This window comes from Entelurus aequoreus, linkage group LG19 (genome assembly GCF_033978785.1).
Source record: "Entelurus aequoreus isolate RoL-2023_Sb linkage group LG19, RoL_Eaeq_v1.1, whole genome shotgun sequence".
Taxonomy (NCBI): domain Eukaryota; kingdom Metazoa; phylum Chordata; class Actinopteri; order Syngnathiformes; family Syngnathidae; genus Entelurus; species Entelurus aequoreus.
The window spans coordinates 43,422,395-43,445,289 of record NC_084749.1 but is presented as its reverse complement, the minus strand read 5'-3'; the positions used below and the strand labels follow the sequence as shown (position 1 = coordinate 43,445,289).

General features: G+C 38.1%; 1 protein-coding gene across 4 annotated transcripts in view; it reads right to left on the bottom strand.

Annotated features, from left to right (window-relative positions):
- Positions 1 to 22,895, bottom strand: part of fnbp1l (formin binding protein 1-like) — a 157,853-nt gene that overhangs the window by 104,160 nt on the left and 30,798 nt on the right. The window contains exon 1 of one of the 4 annotated variants that reach the window (XM_062028530.1): positions 16,831 to 17,157. The exons of 1 other annotated variant lie outside the window; for it this stretch is intronic. In XM_062028530.1, the coding sequence (XP_061884514.1) occupies positions 16,831 to 16,977 (147 nt within the window). In that variant the 5' untranslated portion in view covers positions 16,978 to 17,157. Of the gene's footprint in view, positions 1 to 16,830; positions 17,158 to 22,895 lie in introns of those variants that run through there. 2 more of the 4 variants (XM_062028529.1, XM_062028531.1) reach the window with 2 other exon arrangements.

The following is a 22,895-nucleotide window of genomic DNA, read 5'->3' as shown; positions in this document are numbered from 1 at the left end:
AACGATAGTTTCAATGTCCAGGATGAGTGGAATACGTTGAATGGTTTGAATTGGTTGAAAAAAATTGTAAATGGTGGAAGTTTGAAAAATGGCCAATTCTTTTTGAACGGGAAAAATGTTCCGGGAAACCTGGAATTCTGTGAATTTTGGGAATATGTCAACGGAAAGCCCGCCATTGGAATGGTTTGAATCGGATGAAAAAAAGTGGAAGGTAGAGCGCGGCAAAATCTGGAGAAGAAGAAGAAGAAGTTGAATAAAAATAGATGAATTTTGGTGTAGAAAACCTTATTAATTGTGTGAATGCTTTGGAGCATTCACACCCTTGCAGCACTAACTCTTCCGGGGCGCTACAATATACCTCCCTCCTCTCCCCCCCACACTTCAACCCCGCTGCCCCCCCAACCCCGCCCACCACAACCTCCTCATGCTCTCTCAGGGAGAGCATGTCCCAAATTCCAAGCTGCTGTTTTGAGGCATGTTAAAAAAAAATGCACTTTGTGACTTCAATAATAAATATGGCAGTGCCATGTTGGCATTTTTTTCCATAACTTGAGTTGATTTATTTTGGAAAACCTTGTTACATTGTTTAATGCATCCAGCGGGGCATCACAACGAAATGAGGCATAATAATGTGTTAATTCCACGACTGTATATATCGGTATCGGTTGATATCGGAATCGGTAATTAAGAGTTGGACATTTTCGGCAAATCGGAGGTGTACCGAACGAGTTTCCACATGGACATATTAGGTAGCGTAACGCACGTTGTATAAACAATGCACACCGAGGCACAACACACGGCATGCTAGCAGCTAACGGGCTACGATAGACTGACCATACGTCCTCTTTTCACCGGACATGTCCTCTTTTGCGGAGCTGTCAGGGCGGAGCTTAAATGCCTCAAAAGTCCGGCATTTTGAGTTAGGATTGCGTGTATTTTCAATGTACGTTCAGGGTTAAGAAGGGGTTAAAAACAAAACAAATTGTGCACGCAGCAGCTTTGGTGAGGGAGGGGCAGAGACAGAGAGAGCGAGAGAGTTATGATAAACGCGCATGCGTCGCCAGGCTCTGCTTTTTATCCATAGATTTATCAGATTTAATTTTTTATTATCTATAGCAGGGGTGTCAAAAGTGTGCCCCAGAGGCCAATTTGCGGCCCACAGCTAATGTTTTAAAGGCCCACGCCACATTCTAAAAATACTATTAAAATAAACAAAAACATAACAAAACTGAAATAAAAACGCTTAAAGGTAAAATGTAATTTAGAAAAAGTTGCAATGTTGACTAATAAAACAAAGCTGTTTTTTTTTTCTTTCAAACTGTCAATGCTCAAAACATAATATTGAATCAAAATCAATGTTATTATGAATTATTGACCTATGCAAGGTTCTGATTACTTCACATCAAATATTCTACTAAGAAAAATATTTTTGGTGGAAGATTTTGAAAATTTGGTAAATAAATAACCAAAAATTTTATATTTTGTTGTTTTCTTACTGTACCGTAAATGAACCAAACCGTGACCTCTAAACCGAGGTACGTACCGAACCGAAATTTTTGTGTACCGTTACACCCCTACATAATACGCATCAACTACAAGACTCTATTTTCAACTAATTCAAACTCTGTAAATTAGGCCACAAGAGCGTCAGACCATCATGTTTAAAAACTGGACTGTAACTGACAGCAGCCAGCAGAAGTAATGACTATTATGAATAGCTTGCAAAACTGGTAACATCAGAAGAGAAGAAAAAAAATCACACCATTTTCCTACTTTCCACAGGTCTAAAAATGCACATTTTGATCCACTGGCTGAACAAAAAAAAACTGCCTTATATGTGCTGACTAAAAGAGGGAATGATGAATCCACGTCCAGCCACGTTATGACTTGAGAGGCCTGGATGTATTCCTGCCTACAGTGAGTCATAATTTACTTCCTGGAAAAAAAATACTGAACACTGCTGCTGATAAAGGAGGATATATAATTTACTTGCTAAGCCTGCTCGGCTGCTGGTATAATGAACCATAGAAAATCCACTAAAGCCCACAAGGTGAGGATTTTAAGCAGAATTTCAGTATATTTTTTCTGGATTACCCCCACCATTTGTATGTCCTACTACAACATAAATGTGCAAGTACAACTCTTGATTGATTGATTGAAACTTTTATTAGTAGATTGCACAGTACAGTACATATTCCGTACAATTGACCACTAAATGGTAACACCCGAATAAGTTTTTCAACTTGTTTAAGTCGGGGTCCACGTTAATCAATTCATGGTCATTCTGAGGTCAGTTTGTAAACCGAGAGCAACAAAATTGTTCTACTTTATGCAGTAAAACACCATCAGTGAGGCCTGAGCGGAAATGTTCATATAACACATGCTGACCCATTTTAGTCACACTTTGGTTCATCCTGTTACTGCAGTTGTCTGAAAGATGCTTATGAGCTAAATGTGATCAGCTGCCAAACAGCTGGAAGGATACAGATGTGAGCACAGGAAGCACACTGTAGTGACTGTACTCCGACAGGAAGGATTTTTTTTCTGTCATGTCTTGACCGGAATTACTACTGGCTTAGAAAACATTGGTCTCTAGTAGATGTATTTTTTTTTTGCAAATGAAAACAATGATTAGCCTTAAAGTGTAAAAATCATGCACAAGTGAAATGCTTTATTTGCCAAGCAACCTCCTCACCCATACAAACCCGTCTCGGGGGGAAAAAGTTCAACAGGACACTAGAGATGTCCGATAATATCGGACTGCCGATATTATCAACCGATAAATATCGGAAATTATCGGTATCGTTTCAAAAAGTAAAATGTACGACTTTTTAAAACGCCGCTGTACGGAGCGGTACACGGACGTAAGGAGAAGTACAGAGCGCCAATAAACCTTAAAGGCACTGTCAATCACATAATATCTACGTCTTTTCACACACAGAAGTGAATGCAAGGCATACTTGGTCAACAGCCATACAGGTCACATTGAGGGTGACCGTATAAACAACTTTAACACTGTTACAAATATGCGCCACACTGTGAACCCACACCAAACAAAAATGACAAACATTTCGGGAGAACATCCGCACGTAACACAACATAAACACAACAGAACAAATACCCAGAACCCCTTGCAGCACTAACTCTTCCGGGACACTACAATATACACCCCCGCTACCCCCAAAAACCCCGCCCACCTCAACCTCCTCATGCTCTCTCAGGGAGAGCATGTCTCAAAATCCAAGCTGCTGTTTTGAGGCATGTTAAAAAAAATAATGCACTTTGTGACTTCAATAATAAATATGGCAGTGCCATGTTGGCACTTTTTTCCATAACTTGAGTTGATTTATTTTGGAAAAACCTTGTTACATTGTTTAATGCATCCAGCGGGGCATCACAACAAAATTAGGCATAATAATGTGTTAATTCCTCGACTGTATATATCGGTATCGGTTGATATCGGAATCGGTAATTAAGAGTTGGACAATGTCGGAATATCGGATATCGGCAAAAAAGCCATTATCGGACATCTCTAAAAAATAATACATTTCATGACAATGTTTCTCTTGGAAAATGGCAGATAGATTGTTCCACAAATTCATCTGGGAACAAACAGTAAACAGTTAGGGAAATGGGCATTTAATTTAAAAGGGTTCTTATACAGAACAACCTGTCAGTCAATAAAACAAATTTGTGTTTGGATTTGATTAAATCATATTTGGAGCCAGACAGTGCTTTAAGATGTGCAGGCAAGTTGTTCTGTTCTGATAAAGTCAAGACCTTACTGCTTCTGTTTCTCCGAAAGGACATAATGTGTTTAGGATAACCAGCCCCACTCCTCAAAACCAGACACTGAACAATGAACATTAAAATAGTTATTTTAAAAAAAAAGCACCAAATATGTTTTCTTACTGCCTTCATAATGTTGCTACAGTAAGTACACTAAAAATGCTACAGTATTTATTTTCTTCCATCTTCCCTTATGATACCTTCTTCCCGCTCCAGGGTTTCCCCCAGATTGACAATATGCCAGTGCAGTGTTTTTCAACCACTGTGCCGCGGCACACTGGTGTGCCGTGATATACAGTCTGGTGTGCCGTGGGAGATTGTCTAATTTCACCTATTTGGGTTAAAAATATTTTTGCAAACCAGTAATTATAGTCTGCAAATGATGTGTTGTTGTTGAGTGTCGGTGCTGTCAAGAGCTCGGCAGAGTAACCGTGTAATACTCTTCCATATCAGTAGGTGGCAGCCTGTAGCTAATTGCTTTGTAGATGTCGGAAACAGCGGGAGACAGTGTGCAGGTAAAATGGTGTCTAATGCTTAAACCAAAAATAAACAAAAGGTGAGTTCCCCTAAGAAAAGGCATTGAAGCTTAGGGAAGGCTATGCAGAATGAAACTAAAACTGAACTGGCTGCAAAGTAAACAAAAACAGAATGCTGGACGACAGCAAAGACTTACTGTGGAGCAAAGACGGCGTCCACAATATACATCCGAACATGACATGACAATCAACAATGACCACACAAAGAAGAATAAAAACAACTGAAATATTCTTGATTGCTAAAACAAAGTAGATGCGGGAAATATCGCTCAAAGGAAGACATGAAACTGCTACAGGAAAATACTAAAAAAACAGGAAAAGCCACCAAAATAGGAGAGCAAGACAAGAACTAAAACACGACACACAGGAAAACAGCAAAAAACTCAAAATAAGTCATGGTGTGATGTGACAGGTGGTGACAGTACACCTACTTTGAGACAAGAGCTACGTTGATGCATGCTTGGTTATGGTTTAAACTCGTATCCAACAATTGCGACAACGACTTTTTACTGTCAACTGAGTTTCGTTTTTTAATTATTTCTGCTGGTGGTGTGCCTCCGGATTTTTTCAACGCAGAAAATGTGCTGTGGCTCAAAAAAGGTTGAAAAACACTGTGCGAGTGGCAAGAGGGCGTGGTGGGGTGTGGTCAATATAACGTCATCACACCATTTGCATAACCAGATTTGATGCATATATTTTTTTAAAAGGCTTAAAATATTTTACACACACATTTAAATTGTTGTTATTAACGAATATATTTTTTCTTAAATAATTTTGCTCTGTTTTTCTATTTTGCTAAAGACTTCTCCAATCCTTTTAGTGACTAAAAAAAACGACGAGCAACAAATCTGGGATTTTTTTCTGGTGTTATTGGAGACTGCACTAATATTTACACACACACATATATATATATATATATATATATATATATATATATATATATATATATATATATATATATATATATATATATATATATATATATATATATATATATATATATATATATATATATATATATATATATATTTCTTAAATGTGTTTTCACATTGAAAAAAACAAACACATTTTTAATGTGTGCCGAAAAGCCCTGCACTCCATCATCGTCTTCCTTGTTTGTAGTTTTACGTATGTCAATTTAATTAGGAACTCTATCAGACCAAAATGTCAAAAAAAAATACTTTTTGGAATTTCTAAAACAAATACAAATTAGATTGTGTTCTGAAATAATCATTATTTTCTATTCTAATAAATCAATAAATTGAAAATAGCATATCCTAACTGTTTTGAATGATGGCAAACACATTTTTTATAAAATTCCCTACTAAAGTGATATGATCCAATTAGGGTTGTACGGTATACCGGTATTAGTATATTACCGCAATACTAATGAATCATATTCGGTACTATATTGCCTCTAAAAGGTACCGGTCCACCACCCGCTGCCAATCACTAATGCCATGGGTGGATCTACACCTAACATCCACTGTAATGATACCAAGTACAGCAGCGTATCTAGTCGACTACTATGATTACATCGACATTTTTTAGCATCACAAAATCTTGTTTCGTTTTTTTCAAATGTATATTATGTTTATAAACTCAGGAAATACGTCCCTGGACACATGAGGACTTTGAATATGACCAATGTATGATCCTGTAACTACTTGGTATCGGATCGATACCCAAATTCGTGGTATCATCCAAAACTAATGTAAAGTATCAAACAACAGAAGAATAAGTGATTATTTTAACAGAAGTGTAGATAGAACCTTTTTAAAAGAGAAAATAAGCAGATATTAACAGTAAATTAGTAATTAATTTTCTACCACTTGTCCTTAATAATGTTGACCAAATAATAGAATGGAAAATGACAATATGTTACTGAATATGTCAGCAGCTAAATTAGGAGCCTTTGTTTGTTTACTTACTACTAAAAGACAAGTTGTCTTGTATGTTCACTATTTCATTTAAGGACAATCGTGCAATAATAAACATATGTTTAATGTACCCTGAGATTTTTTGTTCAAATAAAGCCAATAATGCAATTTTTTTGTGGTCCCCTTGATTTAGGAAAGCATCGAAAAGTACCGAAAAGTATCGAAATACATTTTGGTACCGGGACAACACTAGATCCAATAACGTTCTCTAGTTCACATTTAAAAAAACACACCAGCCCACATACTGTACATACAGTATACAATTTGTTGACAACATCGGCTCGCCACTGTGCAACATAATGTTGTGTTTAGGCCGGATCCCTTAGCTTCCATGTTTTCATTCACACCTGCTGTGTCTTAGCCCGAGGCAAACTACTGTTGTTCATCAAATTGCAAACCCTGAAAGCTTCTTCTAGTATAGTTCCACGAGCCGTAGAAGAATGCTGCTCGGATGAGTTTCCACGTTGTGAACTATTGTTGATGTATAAATAGTCTCAATAGGATGCAATAGGAGACCAGTCACAACCTAAAATATTTAAGGGTTAGGGGTATCATGCTGCACAAACCCATCTCAAATCCCAAACAGAAGGGTGAAAAATGGTCAACTGCTTCACAGCATGTGTGAGACGACAACAAGAATCCTTTCGACTAAACACAGCCATCGATTAAAAGATGGTGGTCTTCCCCCGAACCGTATCCCTTTCTATCCCTTTAAACATGGCCAGCCAGAAGTGAAGCCCACCTGTCATCCTCTCATCTCTGAGTCATACTTGGCTGTTCTGCCCTACCAGTCCTTAGCTAGCCTCAGCCAGACAGACCAAAGCACAGTCTGGCAGCGTCACAACACTGGTGAAAACACACACACACGCTTACACACACAAAGCACTTTCAACTTTACGCAGGGGAGGATGCCAGGTCGGTAATCGGATGTGCCCTGCTTGCTTTGTAATGTCTTTTGAAATACAGCCAAGATGTCTAGCAAAAGCAGAGTCAAATCTAACAAATCCAGTAATATTTCACAAACGTGAGACAGTGGGCAAAAATATTTAAGTAAAAAGGGGAAATAATGACTTGTTTTGCTGGTGAGTGTAGTGTTAAAGATGCCCAAAGGATTTACAATGTGATACGGTTCATAGAACAGGATGGTGAAAGAGGAATAAAATAGAATGTGATTCTATTGTCTGAAAATGTTGTATCTTTCATGTTGTAGTTCTACCAAGTATGAATAATAAAATATTCTAACCGGTGACAACAAAAAAACAGCCAATGAGCTTCTGCTTTGCATCTTTTTCCCCCCCCCCCAAACGATTATCTGTAATCTGACATCAGACAGCCAATCAGGTTTAATCTAGACAGCCAATCAGGCTTAATCTTGACAGCCAACACATTAATCTCATCAGAGGATTATGACAGCTAGCCAGTCTGTGCCTCAACTCAGCAGACCAGCATGTGCTTTTCTTGCTATGAGACATTAAATTGCTTTAATAAACCAGTAAAGAAATAGTTTAAAAAATGTTATTGGGTGTATTGTTAACATGTAAACTTATATTTAAAAATAGAAACATAGACACCAAACTCAGAGTCCTCAAAACGTATGAATGGTCTGTCCTACTTTACGGCTGTGGATGCTGGACTTTAAAAAATCAACAACAGAGAATTAGAGGCAACTGAAATGTGGTTCTTCAGAAAAATACTCCGCATATCATGGACTGAAAAGAAAAGTAATGAAACAAGAAGATCTTTAATTGCAACGATTCGAAATAGGCAGCTGAAATTCCTCGGACATATCATTAGAAAAGACAGCTTAGAAAAACTGATGTTAACAGAAAAACTAGTAGGAAAGAAAGCTCCAGGTTGACAACTAACAACATATATCAACAGCCTAAGAAATTTTATCGGAAATATCAATAATATAGAACGCCTGATTCCCCATGAAGATGTTGACATGTGAACGATGGCTGGGCGATATATCGATATACTCGATATATCGCGGGTTTGTCTCTGTGCGATATAGAAAATGACTATATCGTGATATTGGAGTATACGTTCTCACGCAGTTGCTTTTGGCTGCGGGCATTACACGACAGGCTCTTCTCACTCTTTCTCGGCTCTCCTTCTCACAGAGACTTAAAACAAGCGCACCGTCTTACATACGTCACGTGAGCAACGTCACACGCTCCCGCAGAGCAGACATGTAGCGACATGGTAACGTTAGCTGTGATGCTAACGGTGCGGTGCGAGTGGTAATACGAGAGAGAGAAGGTGCGAATCTGGTAACAAATGAAGGAAGAATTCATTCTCAAGAAAAACAGCAGGGAGTCCATCGTCTGGCGGTGGTTTGGCTTCAAGCGGGAAGATGTTGAACAAGTATGCGGCAAAAGTAGCACCACTGCTAATATGTAGCATCATTTGAAAAGTCACCCGCTAGAGAATAAGGAGTGTTTGAAACTTTACATGTTAACATCTCCGTTCAGTGCCACACCAACCATTTCCACATCAACACCGTATGAAAAAAATAGTCAACAACAGAAGGAGATAACGTCCGCAGGATCCTACCACATAGCGAAGGACATACACTATTTTATTTCCTATTATGCAGCTCATTTTTATTTGACAGTTATTGAAATATCTTGTGTGACATCATGCACAAAAGTGCACTTTATTTGTTTTAAACTATTGTAGTGGCGTTCTGTACAAAAAGTGCACTTTAATTTAGTGTTGTTTTTATAAGTCATCTTAGTGACATCATGCACAAAAGTGCACTCATAGCTTGTTTTAAAATGTCTCTGACAATCTCGCACTTTCTGTTTTGAAATGACATGAATGTTTGTGCCACTGCTTAAAGGCCTACTGAAAGCCACTACTACCGACCACGCAGTCTGATAGTTTATATATCAATGATGAAATCTTAACATTGCAACACATGCCAATACGGCCGGGTTAACTTATAAAGTGCAATTTTAAATTTCCCGCTAAACTTCCGGTTGAAAAACTCCTTTGGATATGACGTATGCGTGTGACGTCACGACGGCAACGGAAGTATTCGTACCCAATGTGTCACCATACAAACTGCTCTGTTTTCATCTAACAATTCCACAGTATTCTGGACATCTGTGTTGGTGAATCTTTTGCAATTTGTATAATGAACAATGGAGATTGCAAAGAAGAAAGTTGTAGGTGGGATCGGTGTATTAGCGGCTGGCTGTAGCAACACAACAAGGACTACTTACTTGGATAGCAGACGCCTAGCCGATGCTAGCCGCCAACCGCACGGATGATCGGGTGACGTCCTTCGTCGCGCCGTCGATCGCTGGAACGCAGGTGAGCACGGGTGTTGATGAGCAGATGGGGTTGGCTGGCGTAGGTGGAGCGCTAATGTTTTTATCATAGCTCTGTGAGGTCCGGTTGCTAAATTGCTAAGTTAGCTTCGGCGTCGTTAGCAACAGCATTGTTAAGCTTTGCCAGGCTGAGAATTATTAACCGTGTAGTTACATGTCCATGGTTTAATAGTATTGTTGATCTTCTGTCTATCCTTCCAGTCAGGGGTTTATTTATTTTGTTTCTATCTGCATTTGAACCAGATGCTATCACGTTAGCTCAGTAGCTAAAGAGCTTCGCTGATGTATTGTCGTGGAGATAAAAGTCACTGTGAATGTCCATTTTGCGTTCTCGACTCTCATTTTCAAGAGGATATAGTATCCGAGGTGGTTTAAAATACAAATCTGTGATCCACAATAGAAAAAGGAGAGTGTGTGGAATCCAATGAGACCTTGTACCTAAGTTACGGTCAGAGCGAAAAAAGATACACCCTGCACTGCCTCTCTAGTCCTTCACTCTAACGTTCCTCATCCACGAATCTTTCATCCTCGCTCAAATTAATGGGGTTATCGTCGCTTTCTCGGTCCGAATCTCTCTCGCTCCATTGTAAACAACAGGGAATTGTGAGGAATCCTACCTCCTGTGACGTCACGCTACTTCCGGTACAGGCAAGGCTTTTTTTTAATCAGCGACCAAAAGTTGCGAACTTTATCGTCGTTGTTCTATACTAAATCCTTTCAGCAAAAATATGGCAATATCGCGAAATGATCAAGTATGACACATAGAATGGATCTGCTATCCCCGTTTGAATAAAAAAAATTCATTTCAGTAGGCCTTTAATAACTGTTTAATAAATACACTTTTGGTCAATTGACTTTCCGTATTTTTCGGACTATAAGTCGCAGTTTTTTTCATAGTTTGGCCGGGGGTGCGACTTATACTCAGGAGCGACTTATGTGTGAAATTAACACATTACCGTAAAATATCAAATAGTATTATTTAGCTCATTCACATAAGAGACTAGACGTATAAGGTTTCATCGGTTTTAGCGATTAGGAGTGACAGATCTTTTGGTAAACGTATAGCATGTTCTATATGTTATAGTTATTTGAATGACTCTTACCATAATATGTTACGTTAACATACCAGGCACGTTCTCAGTTGGTTATTGATGCGTCATATAACGTACGCTTATTCAGCCTGTTGTTCACTATTCTTTATTTATTTTAAATTGCCTTTCAAATGTCTATTCTTGGTGTTGGGTTTTATCAAATAAATTTCCCCAAAAAATGTGACTTATACTCCAGTGCGACTTATATATGTTTTTTTTCTTCTTTATTATGCAACTTATACTCCGGAGCGACTTATACTCCGAAAAATGCGGTAGTTGTGATTTCCCTCTCTGCATGAAAGTTTAAAATGAGCATATATTAATGAAGTATGAACAAGAATGTTTTAATGCAGACACATAGAATCATCATACTGCTGTGATTATATGCATCGAGTGTTCATTCAAGGCTAAGGCAAAATATGGAGATATATATTGTGTATCGTGACATGGCCTAAAAATATCGAGATATTAATAAAAGGCCATATCGCCCAGCCCTAATGTGAACACACAGTTACTGATTTCATTTTTAAAGTTGTTGGCTTTTGTATTCCGACTGGAGCTCAAGCTTTGTGTAAAATATTTTCCACATAATTTAATTTCCTCGCCTGGTTATTTTTTCCGAGTTCCCTTAAAAAGTCCTACAGTTTCCATTGATGTATTTTACCTGGCAAATATCTGCTGTAACCCCTTTAAAAACACACTAACCTTGTATGTCCATGCAACCTTAACGCCTCTGGCTATTACAGCAGACATACAGCGGCACCGACAAGCATAAAAATGACCACCAAGAGTCAGTTTCTTAGTTCATAGTTTTAAAAAAAACACTGTGGTTAAAGCAGTAACTTTCCAATGAGCCATCTCAAATGTCCAAGGGTTATTCATAAAGAGTAAAACCACCCTTCTCTCTTAAATGGAGCTCAATCTGACCATCTGGGAATGTAAAATGACTCAGCTGGCTAATCCTTATAACCACATTGCACATTTTATCCTAAAACAGTGGTGGAGGCCAGTGTGAGTACGTCATTCTGTCAAATCACGTCACGTCTCTTTGCTTACGCCACTTCACAATCGTAACCAAAGTGTTATCATGTGGTCTTCAGTAGCACTTTTCAGGTGACATCAGGGGGCTGAGCAAGCAAACCAGCAAATTGAGCAGACGTTACTGGTGCCATCGTCTTGGGATCATGATGTGAAGTACTCTCCCCTCCGGCTCACACGCCCACAAGGATGCTGCTGTTTGTTTGTTTTAAAGGCCTACTGAAATGAATTTTTTTTTATTTAAACGGGAATAGCAGATCCATTCTATGTGTCATACTTGATCATTTTGCGATATTGCCATATTTTTGCTGAAAGTATTTAGTATAGAACAACGTCGATAAAGTTCGCAACTTTTGGTCTCTGATAAAAAAAAACCTTGCCCCTACCGGAAGTAGCGTGACGTTGTCAGTTGTTCACTCCCTCATATTTTCCTATTGTTTTCAACGCAGCTAGAGCGATTCGGACAATTACCCCATTAATTTGAGCGAGGATGAAAGATTCGTGGACGAGGAACATTAGAGTGACGGACTAGAATGCAGTGAAATACTTTTTTTTGTTTTCGCTCTGACCGTAACTTAGGTACAAGCTGACTCATTGGATTCCACACTCTCTCCTTTTTCTATTGTGGATCACGGATTTGTATTTTAAACCACCTCGGATACTATATCCTCTTGAAAATGAGAGTCGAGAACGCGAAATGGACATTCAGTGCCTTTTATCTCCACGACAATACATCGGCGAAACGCTTTAGCTACGAGCTAACGTGATAGCATCGTGCTTTAACTGCATATAGAAACAAAAAAAATAAACCCCTGACTGGAAGGATAGATAGAAAATCCACAATACTATTAAACCATGTACATGTAACTACACGGTTAATGCTTTCCAGGCTGGCGAAGGTTAACAATGCTGTGCTAACGACGCCATTGAGGCTAACTTAGCAACTTAGCAACCGGACCGCACAGAGCTATGCTAAAAACATTAGCTCTCCACCTACGCCAGCCAGCCCTCATCTGCTCATCAACATCCGTGCTCACCCGCGTTCCAGCGATCGGCGGAAGGACGAAGGACTTCACCCGATGCGTTTGGCGGCCCGGAGACGTAGGAAGTCAAGGTGAGGTCGCCGGCTAGCGCGTCTGCTCTCCAACAAAGTCCTCCTGGTTGTGTTGCTGTAGTCCGCTGCTAATACACCGATCCCACTTACAACTGTCTTCTTTGCAGCCTTCATTGTTCATTAAACAAATTGCAAAAGATGTCCAGAATACTGTGGAATTATGAAATGAAAACAGAGCTTTTTGTATAGGATTCTACGGGGTACCATAACTTCCGTTAAACTGACTACGTCACGCGCATACGTCATCATACCGCGACGTTTCAGCCGGATATTTCCCGGGAAATTTTAAATGTCACTTTATAAGTTAACCCGGTCGTATTGGCATGTGTTGCAATGTTAAGATTTCATCATTGATATATAAACTATCAGACTGTGTGGTCGGTAGTAGTGGGTTTCAGTAGGCCTTTAAGTGTTATTCTAGCTCAGACCCGGGCAAATTAAGGCCCGGGGGCCGCATGCGGCCCGTTAAGCTTTTCAATCTGGCCCGCCAGGCATTCCCAAATAATTTTTTGAGATCTTTAAGATGGAAACTGTAGCTGCCATTATGATGTGCAGTTTTCTGATGACCGTAAGTCTTGAACTATACAAAGTATTGCAATTAGGGATGTCCGATAATGGCTTTTTGCCGATATCCGATATTCCGATATTGTCCAACTATTTAATTACCGATACCGATGTCAACCTATACCGATATATACAGTCGTGGAATTAACACATTATTATGCCTAATTTGGACAACCAGGTATGGTGAAGATAAAGTCCTTTTTAAAAAACAAAATAAAGCAAGATAAATCAATTTAAAAAATTTTCTTGAATAAAAAATAAAGTAAAATAATATAAAAACAGTTACATTACAAATTGCTTATTTTTGTCTGTGTTGAATAAACTATAGGCTTTGTTAATATAGCATGTGTAAAACACAAGCTAAACAATGTGATCTAATTATGTGCACCTATTAACACAGCTTTAAAAGGTTTATTAAAAATGAATAAATAGACATGGATGACAATAACCTTTGAGTATATTGCCGAAATGAGGAACATTTTAACCTGAGGTTCAAAAAAGTTAACCTTAGTTATAATCGGTTTTACGCTTTGTACTGTTGTTATAATGTTATTATCGGATTGATATTTCATTATTATTATTCAATGCATAATAATCGTGATAATGGTGAAACTATGACCCTGGTACGGGGGTCGCCAACCCGTCAATCGTGATCAGACAGTCGATCTTTGGGACCCTACCGGTCGATTGTGAAAATATTAGAAAAAAATATTAGAAAATATCAGTGACACCCCCACCTGGAGAGTGGATCAACAGACCCGCATTTTAACCCATGAACACGCCAGCACGCCTCACCTCTCTCGACACACCGCGGGCATTTCCTAGCATCCAACATCAAACTCTTCCCTCAACCACGACCATCATCGATCGCCTGCCATGGGAAGTTAACAACCCAAGTACTAGAGTCTGTGAACATTGCTTCAAAGTACACATTTTGTGTTCGATTTAAAAATGCAAAAGTAAACAAACATTGACATGTGCAAAAGCAGATATATATGACAAGACAAGACGGCAGCTAAAGAAGGACTTCCCCGTTTATCCCCTCTTAATCACACAGGAAAAACCCGCCAGGTGAACAGCTGATTTTACTACTTCCTGCGCTGACGTAAGACAACCATGTGACTGGCGTCCCTTATGTGACCATAGGATGAACAAATACAGTACAGTACTAAGACTGTAGTGTCCATAAACAGTTAACTTTGACAGCTGTGGAGCCCGGCATAGGGGCCATCTGTGGTCCATGACTCATTTGTCATTGGTCCTCTGCATTTTACAAAAAAAAACACACTCAAAAATTGGGAAAACAGCAAGAAGCACAATGACAAAAAACTACATTTTGACATTAGGCAATACTAACAACACAAAGCTGCACAGATATAAATATATACAGTTGTAGTCAAAAGTTTACATACACAATAAGGCGCTTTTGGTAGCCATCCACAAGCTTCTGGTTGAATTTTTGACCACTCCTCTTGACAAAACTGGTGCAGTTCAACTAAATTTGTCGGTTTTCTGATATGGACTTGTTTCTTCAGCATTGTCCACATGTTTAAGTCAGGACTTTGGGAAGGCCATTCTAAAACATTCATTCTAACCTGATTTGGCCATTCCTTTACCACTTTTGACGTGTGGTTGGGGTCATTGTCCTGTTGGAACACCCAACTGCGCCCAAGACCCAACCTCCGGGCTGATGATCTTAGGTGGTCCTGAAGAATTTGGAGGTAATCCTCCTTTTTCATTGTCCCATTTACTCTCTGTAAAGCACCAGTTCCATTGGCACCAAAACAGGCCCAGAGCATAATACTACCAGCATCATGCTTGACGGTAGGTATGGTGTTCCTGGGATTAAAGGCCTCACATTTTCTCTTTCAAACATATTACTGGGTATTGTATTGTATTGAGAAATCCCAGGAACACCACCCTACCGTCAAGCATGGTGGTGGTAGTATTATGCTCTGGGCCTGTTTTGCTGCCAATGGAACTGGTGCTTTACAGAGAGTAAATGGGACAATGAAAAAGGAGGATTACCTCCAAATTCTTCAGGATAACCTAAAATCGTCTTCGGCACAGTTGGGTGTTCCAACAGGACAATGACCCCAAACACACGTCAAAAGTGGTAAAGGAATGGCTAAATCAGGCTAGAATGAAGGTTTTAGAATGGCCTTCCCGAATTCCTGACTTAAACGTGTGGACAATGCTGAAGAAACTAGTCCATGTCAGAAAACCAAAAATTTAGTTGAACTGCACCAATTTTGTCAAGAGGAGTGGTCAAAAATTCAAGCAGAAGCTTGTGGATGGCTACCAAAAGCGCCTTATTGCAGTGAAACTTGCCAAGGGACATGTAAGCAAACATTGCTGTATGTATACTTTTGACCCAGCACATTTGCTCACATTTTCAGTAGACCCATAATAAATTCATAAAAGAACCAAACTTCATGAATGTTTTTTTGTGACCAACAAGTATGTGCTCCAATCACTCTATCACAAAAAAATAAGAGTTGTAGAAATGATTGGAAACTCAAGACAGCCATGACATTATGTTCTTTACAAGTGTATGTACACTTTTGACCACGACTGTATATACATACACACACATATATATATATATATATATATATATATATATATATATATATATATATATATATATATATATATATATATGGATCTTGCTTTGGTTTTTGGCTGAGACTAGGGATTTTGAGCTGGAAAATTAGATGAGCAAAACATCTTTCAGTAGAATGCAGTTCTATATGGCTACAATACTTAAATCAATACAACATATCACTCAATTATTATCTTTGTAAAAGCAGATCTGTTGCCAGTTAGCACTGTTGACTATTAAAATGTAACCCAATAGTTTTCTGAACTAAACAAAAACAACAAATATATACAAGATCCTTACACTGGTCATGATCAAACACGACTAGTTGATAAAAACAAAGAACACTTAAGTCATGTTCGTAGTAGATTTCAGAGATAATGGATTACGGTATGGCGGTCTTGTGAGAGTTTTTCCCCCGCCCTGCTACCAACAATCCCTGCCAGCCTCTCTCTCTCTGATCCTGGGTGTGACTGCCAAGATCATCAAGAATCAACTTGCCGGTCCAACTATTCTATTCAACAGCACAAATAGAACAAGTGTTGTGACACGGAGCCCGCGAATGCAGCGAGAAGAAGAAGAGCGGAGAGCGGGGCGGACAAGCGAGCTGCCCCCGCTAGACCTGCCTTTTGTTCCGCCGCTGTCACCACCGTGGAGGTGCGCCGCGGAGTTAGCATTAGCATTAGCATTAGCCGCTGCTCTTTCACACAAAGCTCAAGAAAAGGTTACCCTTCATTCCTCTCCGTTTTCCCCCAAAAAAGACACCAAGTTGGGGGGAACAAAACAAAGAAAACAAGCTTTTTAAAAATGAAACGTACCCAGAGCTCCGTTCCCCAACTCATCGTGGTTCGCCCGTTCTGAGTTCTCCGGGATCGGACGCAGTTTTTCCCCGCTCGGGTTCTCCTCAAACTGCCGCGGAGCTCTTGGAGCTTGTCTGCTGGAGGTGGGCGTGTCGATCCCAACATCGACAACACGGGTGGTATCGGGGATTTGGGTCGATACCAGCTTCATGGGATCGATCTTTTGCCAGTTTACGTTTGTTTATTTGGATTGACCCCTAAAAACCCACATATCGACAGTATCGATGCATTATCGTTGGTATAAATCACAGTGTACACTGTACAGGTGCACTAATTCTACTTTTTCAACCATCTGTGCTACTACTGATGCATGTTTAGGAACTTTGAAAACAAATTTACAATAGATGCGCTTGAATAAGGTCAGTGTTTAATGGGTGAGGGCGGACCTACGTCACTTCCGCCTACCAATCCCCTAGCAACCGGGAATTCGTTGAAAACAAACCAGCTCACAGCGAACACAGCATTGACAGAAAAAGCATTTAACGAGCGTTGTGGCTTGGAAGTCGGCGTTAAATCCTTCATTTATGCATTTTTACTTATTCGCATATCGTGTGAAAAAACGAAAATGTATTATTTGCGTCAGACTCGTCTCAGTGAACTTTAAAGCTTCTCAGGCTTAGCTTAGCTTGCTAGTTAGCTCAGCCTGCGCGCTACTAAGAAAGAGACGCGGAAGTTATCAACAACAAGATCAAGTGTTAGTGTATAAAATATTGAGATATTTGAGGGCTACATGTATTGAATGGCAACATGAAAATTATAGGGTTTATTGTTTTTTAAAAACCTAACTGTTAAGTGCAAATTCAAACGAAACCGGTTTTCGAAAATAGCTAGCTAGGCTATAGACCAGGGGTCACCAACGCGGTGCCCGCGGGCACCAGGTAGCCCGTAAGGACCAGATGAGTAGCCCGCTGGCCTGTTCCAAAAATAGCTCAAATAGCAGCACTTACCAGTGAGCTGCCTCTAGTTTTTAAATTGTATTTATTTACTAGCAAGCTGGTCTCGCTTTGCCCGACATTTTTAATTCTAAGAGAGACAAAACTCAAATAGAATTTGAAAATCCAAGAAAATATTTTAAAGACTTGGTCTTCACTTGTTTAAATAAATTCATTAATTTTTTTACTTTGCTTTTTATAACTTTCAGAAAGACAATTTTAGAGAAAAAATACAAACCTTAAAAAGGATTTTAGGATTTTTAAACACATATACCTTTTTACCTTTTAAATTCCTTCCTCTTCTTTCCTGACAATTTAAATCGATGTTCAAGTCAATTTATCTTTTTTATTGTAAAGAATAATGAATACATTTTAATTAAATTTTTCATTTTAGCTTCTGGTTTTTTTGACGTAGAATATTTGTGAAATATTTCTTCAAACTTATTATGATTAAAATAAAATAAAAATATTCTGGCAAAGCTAGAAAAATCTGTGGACTCAAATTTAAATCTTATTTCAAAGTCTTTTGAATTTCTTTTAAAATTTTTGTTCTGGAAAATCTAGAAGAAATAATGATTTGTCTTTGTTAGAAATATAGCTTGGTCCAATTTGTTATATATTCTAACAAAGTGCAGATTGGATTTTAACCTATTTTAAACATGTTATCAAAATTCTAAAATTAATCTTTATCAGGAAAAATTACTAATGATATTCCATAAATTCTTTTTTAAATTTTTTCCAAAAGATTCAAATTAGCTAGTTTTTCTCTTCTTTTTTTCGGTTGAATTTTGAATTTTAAAGAGTCAAAATTGAAGATAAACTAAGTTTCAAAATTTAATTGTCATTTTTTTCGTGTTTTCTCCTCTTTTAAACCGTTCAATTAAGTGTAAATATCATTAATTATTAATAATAACAGAGTTAAAGGTAAATTAAGCAAATTGGCTATTTCTGGCAATTTATTTAAGTGTGTATCAAACTGGTAGCCCTTCGCATTAATCAGTACCCAAGAAGTAGCTCTTGGTTTCAAAAAGGTTGGTGACCCCTGCTATAGACTATATAGTATATTACTTACTTAACTTAATCCTCTTCTTCCCGGATGGGAAATAAGGCTTCGACGACTCGACGCCATTCATCTCGCTGCTGTGCTCGTCTCTGTGCCTCGCCCCATGTAAGCTTCATCTCTTTCAGCTCCCCTTCAACTGTTCTTCGCCAGGTGTTCTTTGGCCGCCCTGGCTTACGTTTTCCCGGTGGTGTCCATCTTAACGCTGCCTTTGGTATCCTCTCGTTGTCCGGTTTTCGAAAATAGCTAGCTAGGCTACAGACTATATAGTATATACCGCATGTTATTTGTGTACAACAACAACTTCAGCTGTCGAACGTTATAAGGTACAAATTCAACAAGTACAACATTAGCACGGACGTATAGCCAAGTTGTGGTTAAGAAGGTGGATTTTTGTTCCTTATATTTACCAGAAACGAAGTGATCCGAACGCACGACCCGGGACTTTGGGGGACTCCAGTGAGAACCGTCCTCGTTTTCCCAGTGTAAAGCTGCGAGCCATTTGTCTCGTCTCTGTAGGCTTTTATCACGCTTTGGCAGAACAAAATACAACCTTTGTTTTCCCTGTTTCCAGTTGTGGTTAGCACAACCGAAAACAACACAGTTTTTCGGCATTTTGGAGGCAGAATGACGGGTTTAACCAGCGTAGGTCGACAGGTTAAAGAGTAATGGCAACGGTTTGTTTTCAACGCCAGTCTGGTTGCTATGGCTCGAAGAACCCGTATGTAGCTCAGTTGCCCGGATGTCTGCCCTCACCCATAAGGTCATTTCATATGTTTTCATGAATAGAAGTTGAAAAGCAAAAAGATGACAGTTTTTGTATATATTTCAAATACCAAAAATAAATAAAAAAAACAAAACGTTCTTCTTTTTATTTTTATTTTTATTTTAATGTCATATTTTATCTAAGAAACATGTGTATCCTTAGTAAATATACCAAAACGGATGTTGTTGTTTTTTCATATTTTGACTCGGTAAGTTTTTTTATTTTCAAAGTAAAAGCAGGGACAACTCTGTAACTCCGGCTAGAATATATTTGAAGCCCTACACATAAATGACTTTGAGAGATTATGTGCCTTGTCTAAAATTAGTTTTGTTTAGCGCTCCAAAGACATATTAGCGAGAGTAACAGGCACAGGCAATTATCCCGCTTTTACTTTGAAATAAAAACTTTCTGTACAAATCACAGTGTACAGGCGCACTAATTCTACATTTTCAACCATCTGTGCTACTACTGATGCATGTTTAGGAACTTTGAAAACAAATTTAAAATAGATGCGCTTGAATAAGGTCAGTGTATAATCCGGTCATTTCATATGTTTTCATGAATAGAAGTTGAAAAGCAAAAAGATGACAGTTTTTGTATATATTTCAAATACAAAAAAATAAATAAAAACAAAGCCTTCTTCTTTTTTGGTGTCGACGAGCAATAACTACGTGTAAATAAAAAAGGTTTGATTTTAATTTCCTGTTTTATCTAAGAAACATGTGTATCCCTAGTAAATATACAGAAAACGGATGGTTTTTTTCAGATTTTGACTCGGTAGGTTTTTTATTTTCAAAGTAAAAGCAGGGATAATTATTCCGGTATTATCACGCAGGTATAGCAAGTATCCCGCTTTTACTTTGAATTAAAAACTTTCGGTGTCAGAATATTAAAAATAACATCCGTTTCCGTGTGTTTTTCTGTTTCTGTTTACTACGGATTTAATTTTTTGTTAAATGAAAATCAAACCGTTTTAGATGTACTTATTACTATTTGACACCAAAAAAGAAGAACTATTTGGATTTTTTGTATTTCAAAATGAAAAAAAAAAAAAAATCCATCCATTTCCTGCCGCTTGTCCCTATCGGAGTCGCGGGGGGTGCTGGAGCCTCTCAGCTGCATTCATGAAAATCAATTTAAATCGCCAAGACATACCGAATATGTCCAAGTACAACTGTATAGGACTTTTGTAAATGGACAGACCGCCGAGCACTTGGAGCGGAGCTTGTCTGCTGGAGGTGGGCGGGTCGATCCCAACGTCAACAACAAGGGTGGTATTGGGAATTTTGGGTCGATACCATCTTGATGGGATCGATCTTTTTCCAGTTTACGTCTGTTTATTTAATTTCTTGTGTGGCCTGACTTTATGTTTGGATGGACCCTAAAAACCCACATATCGACAGTATCGATGCATTATCGTTGGTATAAATCACAGTGTACAGGTGCACTAATTCTAATTTTTCAACCATGTGTGCTACTACTGATGCATGTTTAGGAACTTTGAATACAAATTTACAATGGATGCACTTGAATAAGGTCAGTATAATCAGGTCATTTTTAATATATTTTCATGAATAAAAGTTGAAAAGCAAAAAGATGACAGTTTTTGTATATATTTTAAATACAAAAAAAATAAAAACAAAGCATTCTTCTTTTTTAAATTTTAATTTCATATTTTATTTAAGAAACGTGTATTCTTAGTAAATATACCAAAACGGATGGGGTTTTTTTTCATATTTTGACTCGGTAAGTTTTTTTTATTTTCAAAGTAAAAGCCGGAACAACTCTGTAACTCCGGCTAAAATATATTTGGAGCCCTACACATAAATGACTTTGAGAGATTATGTGCCATGTCTAAAATGTGTTTTGTTTAGAGCTCCAAAGACATATTAGCGAGAGTCACAGGCACCCGGGTATAGCAATTATTCTGCTTTTACTTTGAAATAAAAACTTTCGGTATAAATCACAGTGTACAGGTGCACTAATTCTACATTTTCAACCATCTGTGCTACTGATGCATGTTTAGGAGGTAATTTCATATATTTTCATGAATAGAAGTTGAAAAGCAAAAAGATGACAGTTTATATACAAAAAAATATACATATACATTTTATATGTATATTATATATTTTAAATATTTTTTGTATTTTATTTATTATTATTATTATTATTATTATTATTATTATTATTATTATTATTTTGTTTTATTTTATTTTTTTATCGTGCTCTGTTTGTGTTGTGTTGTGTTGGCTCGTTTTTCTTGTGTTATCTTTTAACCTGCCTATTGTACAGCACTTTGGCTACCCCTGTGGTAAATTTTAAATGTGCTTTATAAATAGAGTTAATTTGATTTGATTTGATTTGATTTCAAATACAAAAAAATAAATAAAAACAAAGCGTTCTTCTTTTTTGGTGTCGACGAGCAATAACTACGTGTAAAAACGGTTTGATTTTCATTTCATATTTCATGTTTATCCATAGTAAAAATGCCGAAACGGATGTTTTTTTTCATATTTTGACTCGGCAGGTTTTTTATTTTCAAAGTAAAAGCAGGGATAATTACTCTGGTACTGTGTGCCTGTAACTCCGGCTAAAATATCATTGGAGCCCTACACAGAAATGACTTTGAGAGATTATGTCGATGTTGGAGCCCGTTGTGCAATGTCTAAAATTAGTTTTGTTTAGAGCTCCAAAGACATTTTAGCGAGAGACACAGGCACGCAGGTATAGCAATTATCCCGCTTTTACTTTGAAATAAAAACTTTCGGTGTCAGAATATTTTTAAAAAAAACATCCGTTTCCGTGTTTTTCTGTTTCTGTTAACTACGGATTAAAATTTTTGTTAAATGAAAATCAAACCGTTTTCATGTGTAGTTATTGCTATTTGACACCAACAAAATAAGAATTATTTGTTTTTTTTGTGTTTAAAAATGAAAAGAAAAAAAAATCAATCAATTTGGGTTCACACCTGTGTTGGCCCTGTGATGAGGTGGCGACTTGTCCAGGGTGTACACCACCTTCCGCCTGAATGTAGCTGAGATAGGCTCCAGCACCCCTCGTGACCCCAAAAGGGATGGATGGATGGGTGCACAAAAAGGTTGGAGTCCACTGCTGTATAAGACTTTTGTAAATAGCCAGAGCTGTATCATCTAATTTGTGTGTAAGTGGCGACCTTTTGCGGCTGACTTGTGTACTGCACTGGTAGTCACAGGGAAGATGACGGTTGAGCAGTTCTCCTGTCCTGTAAGTGGCAGTAGCGGCAGCA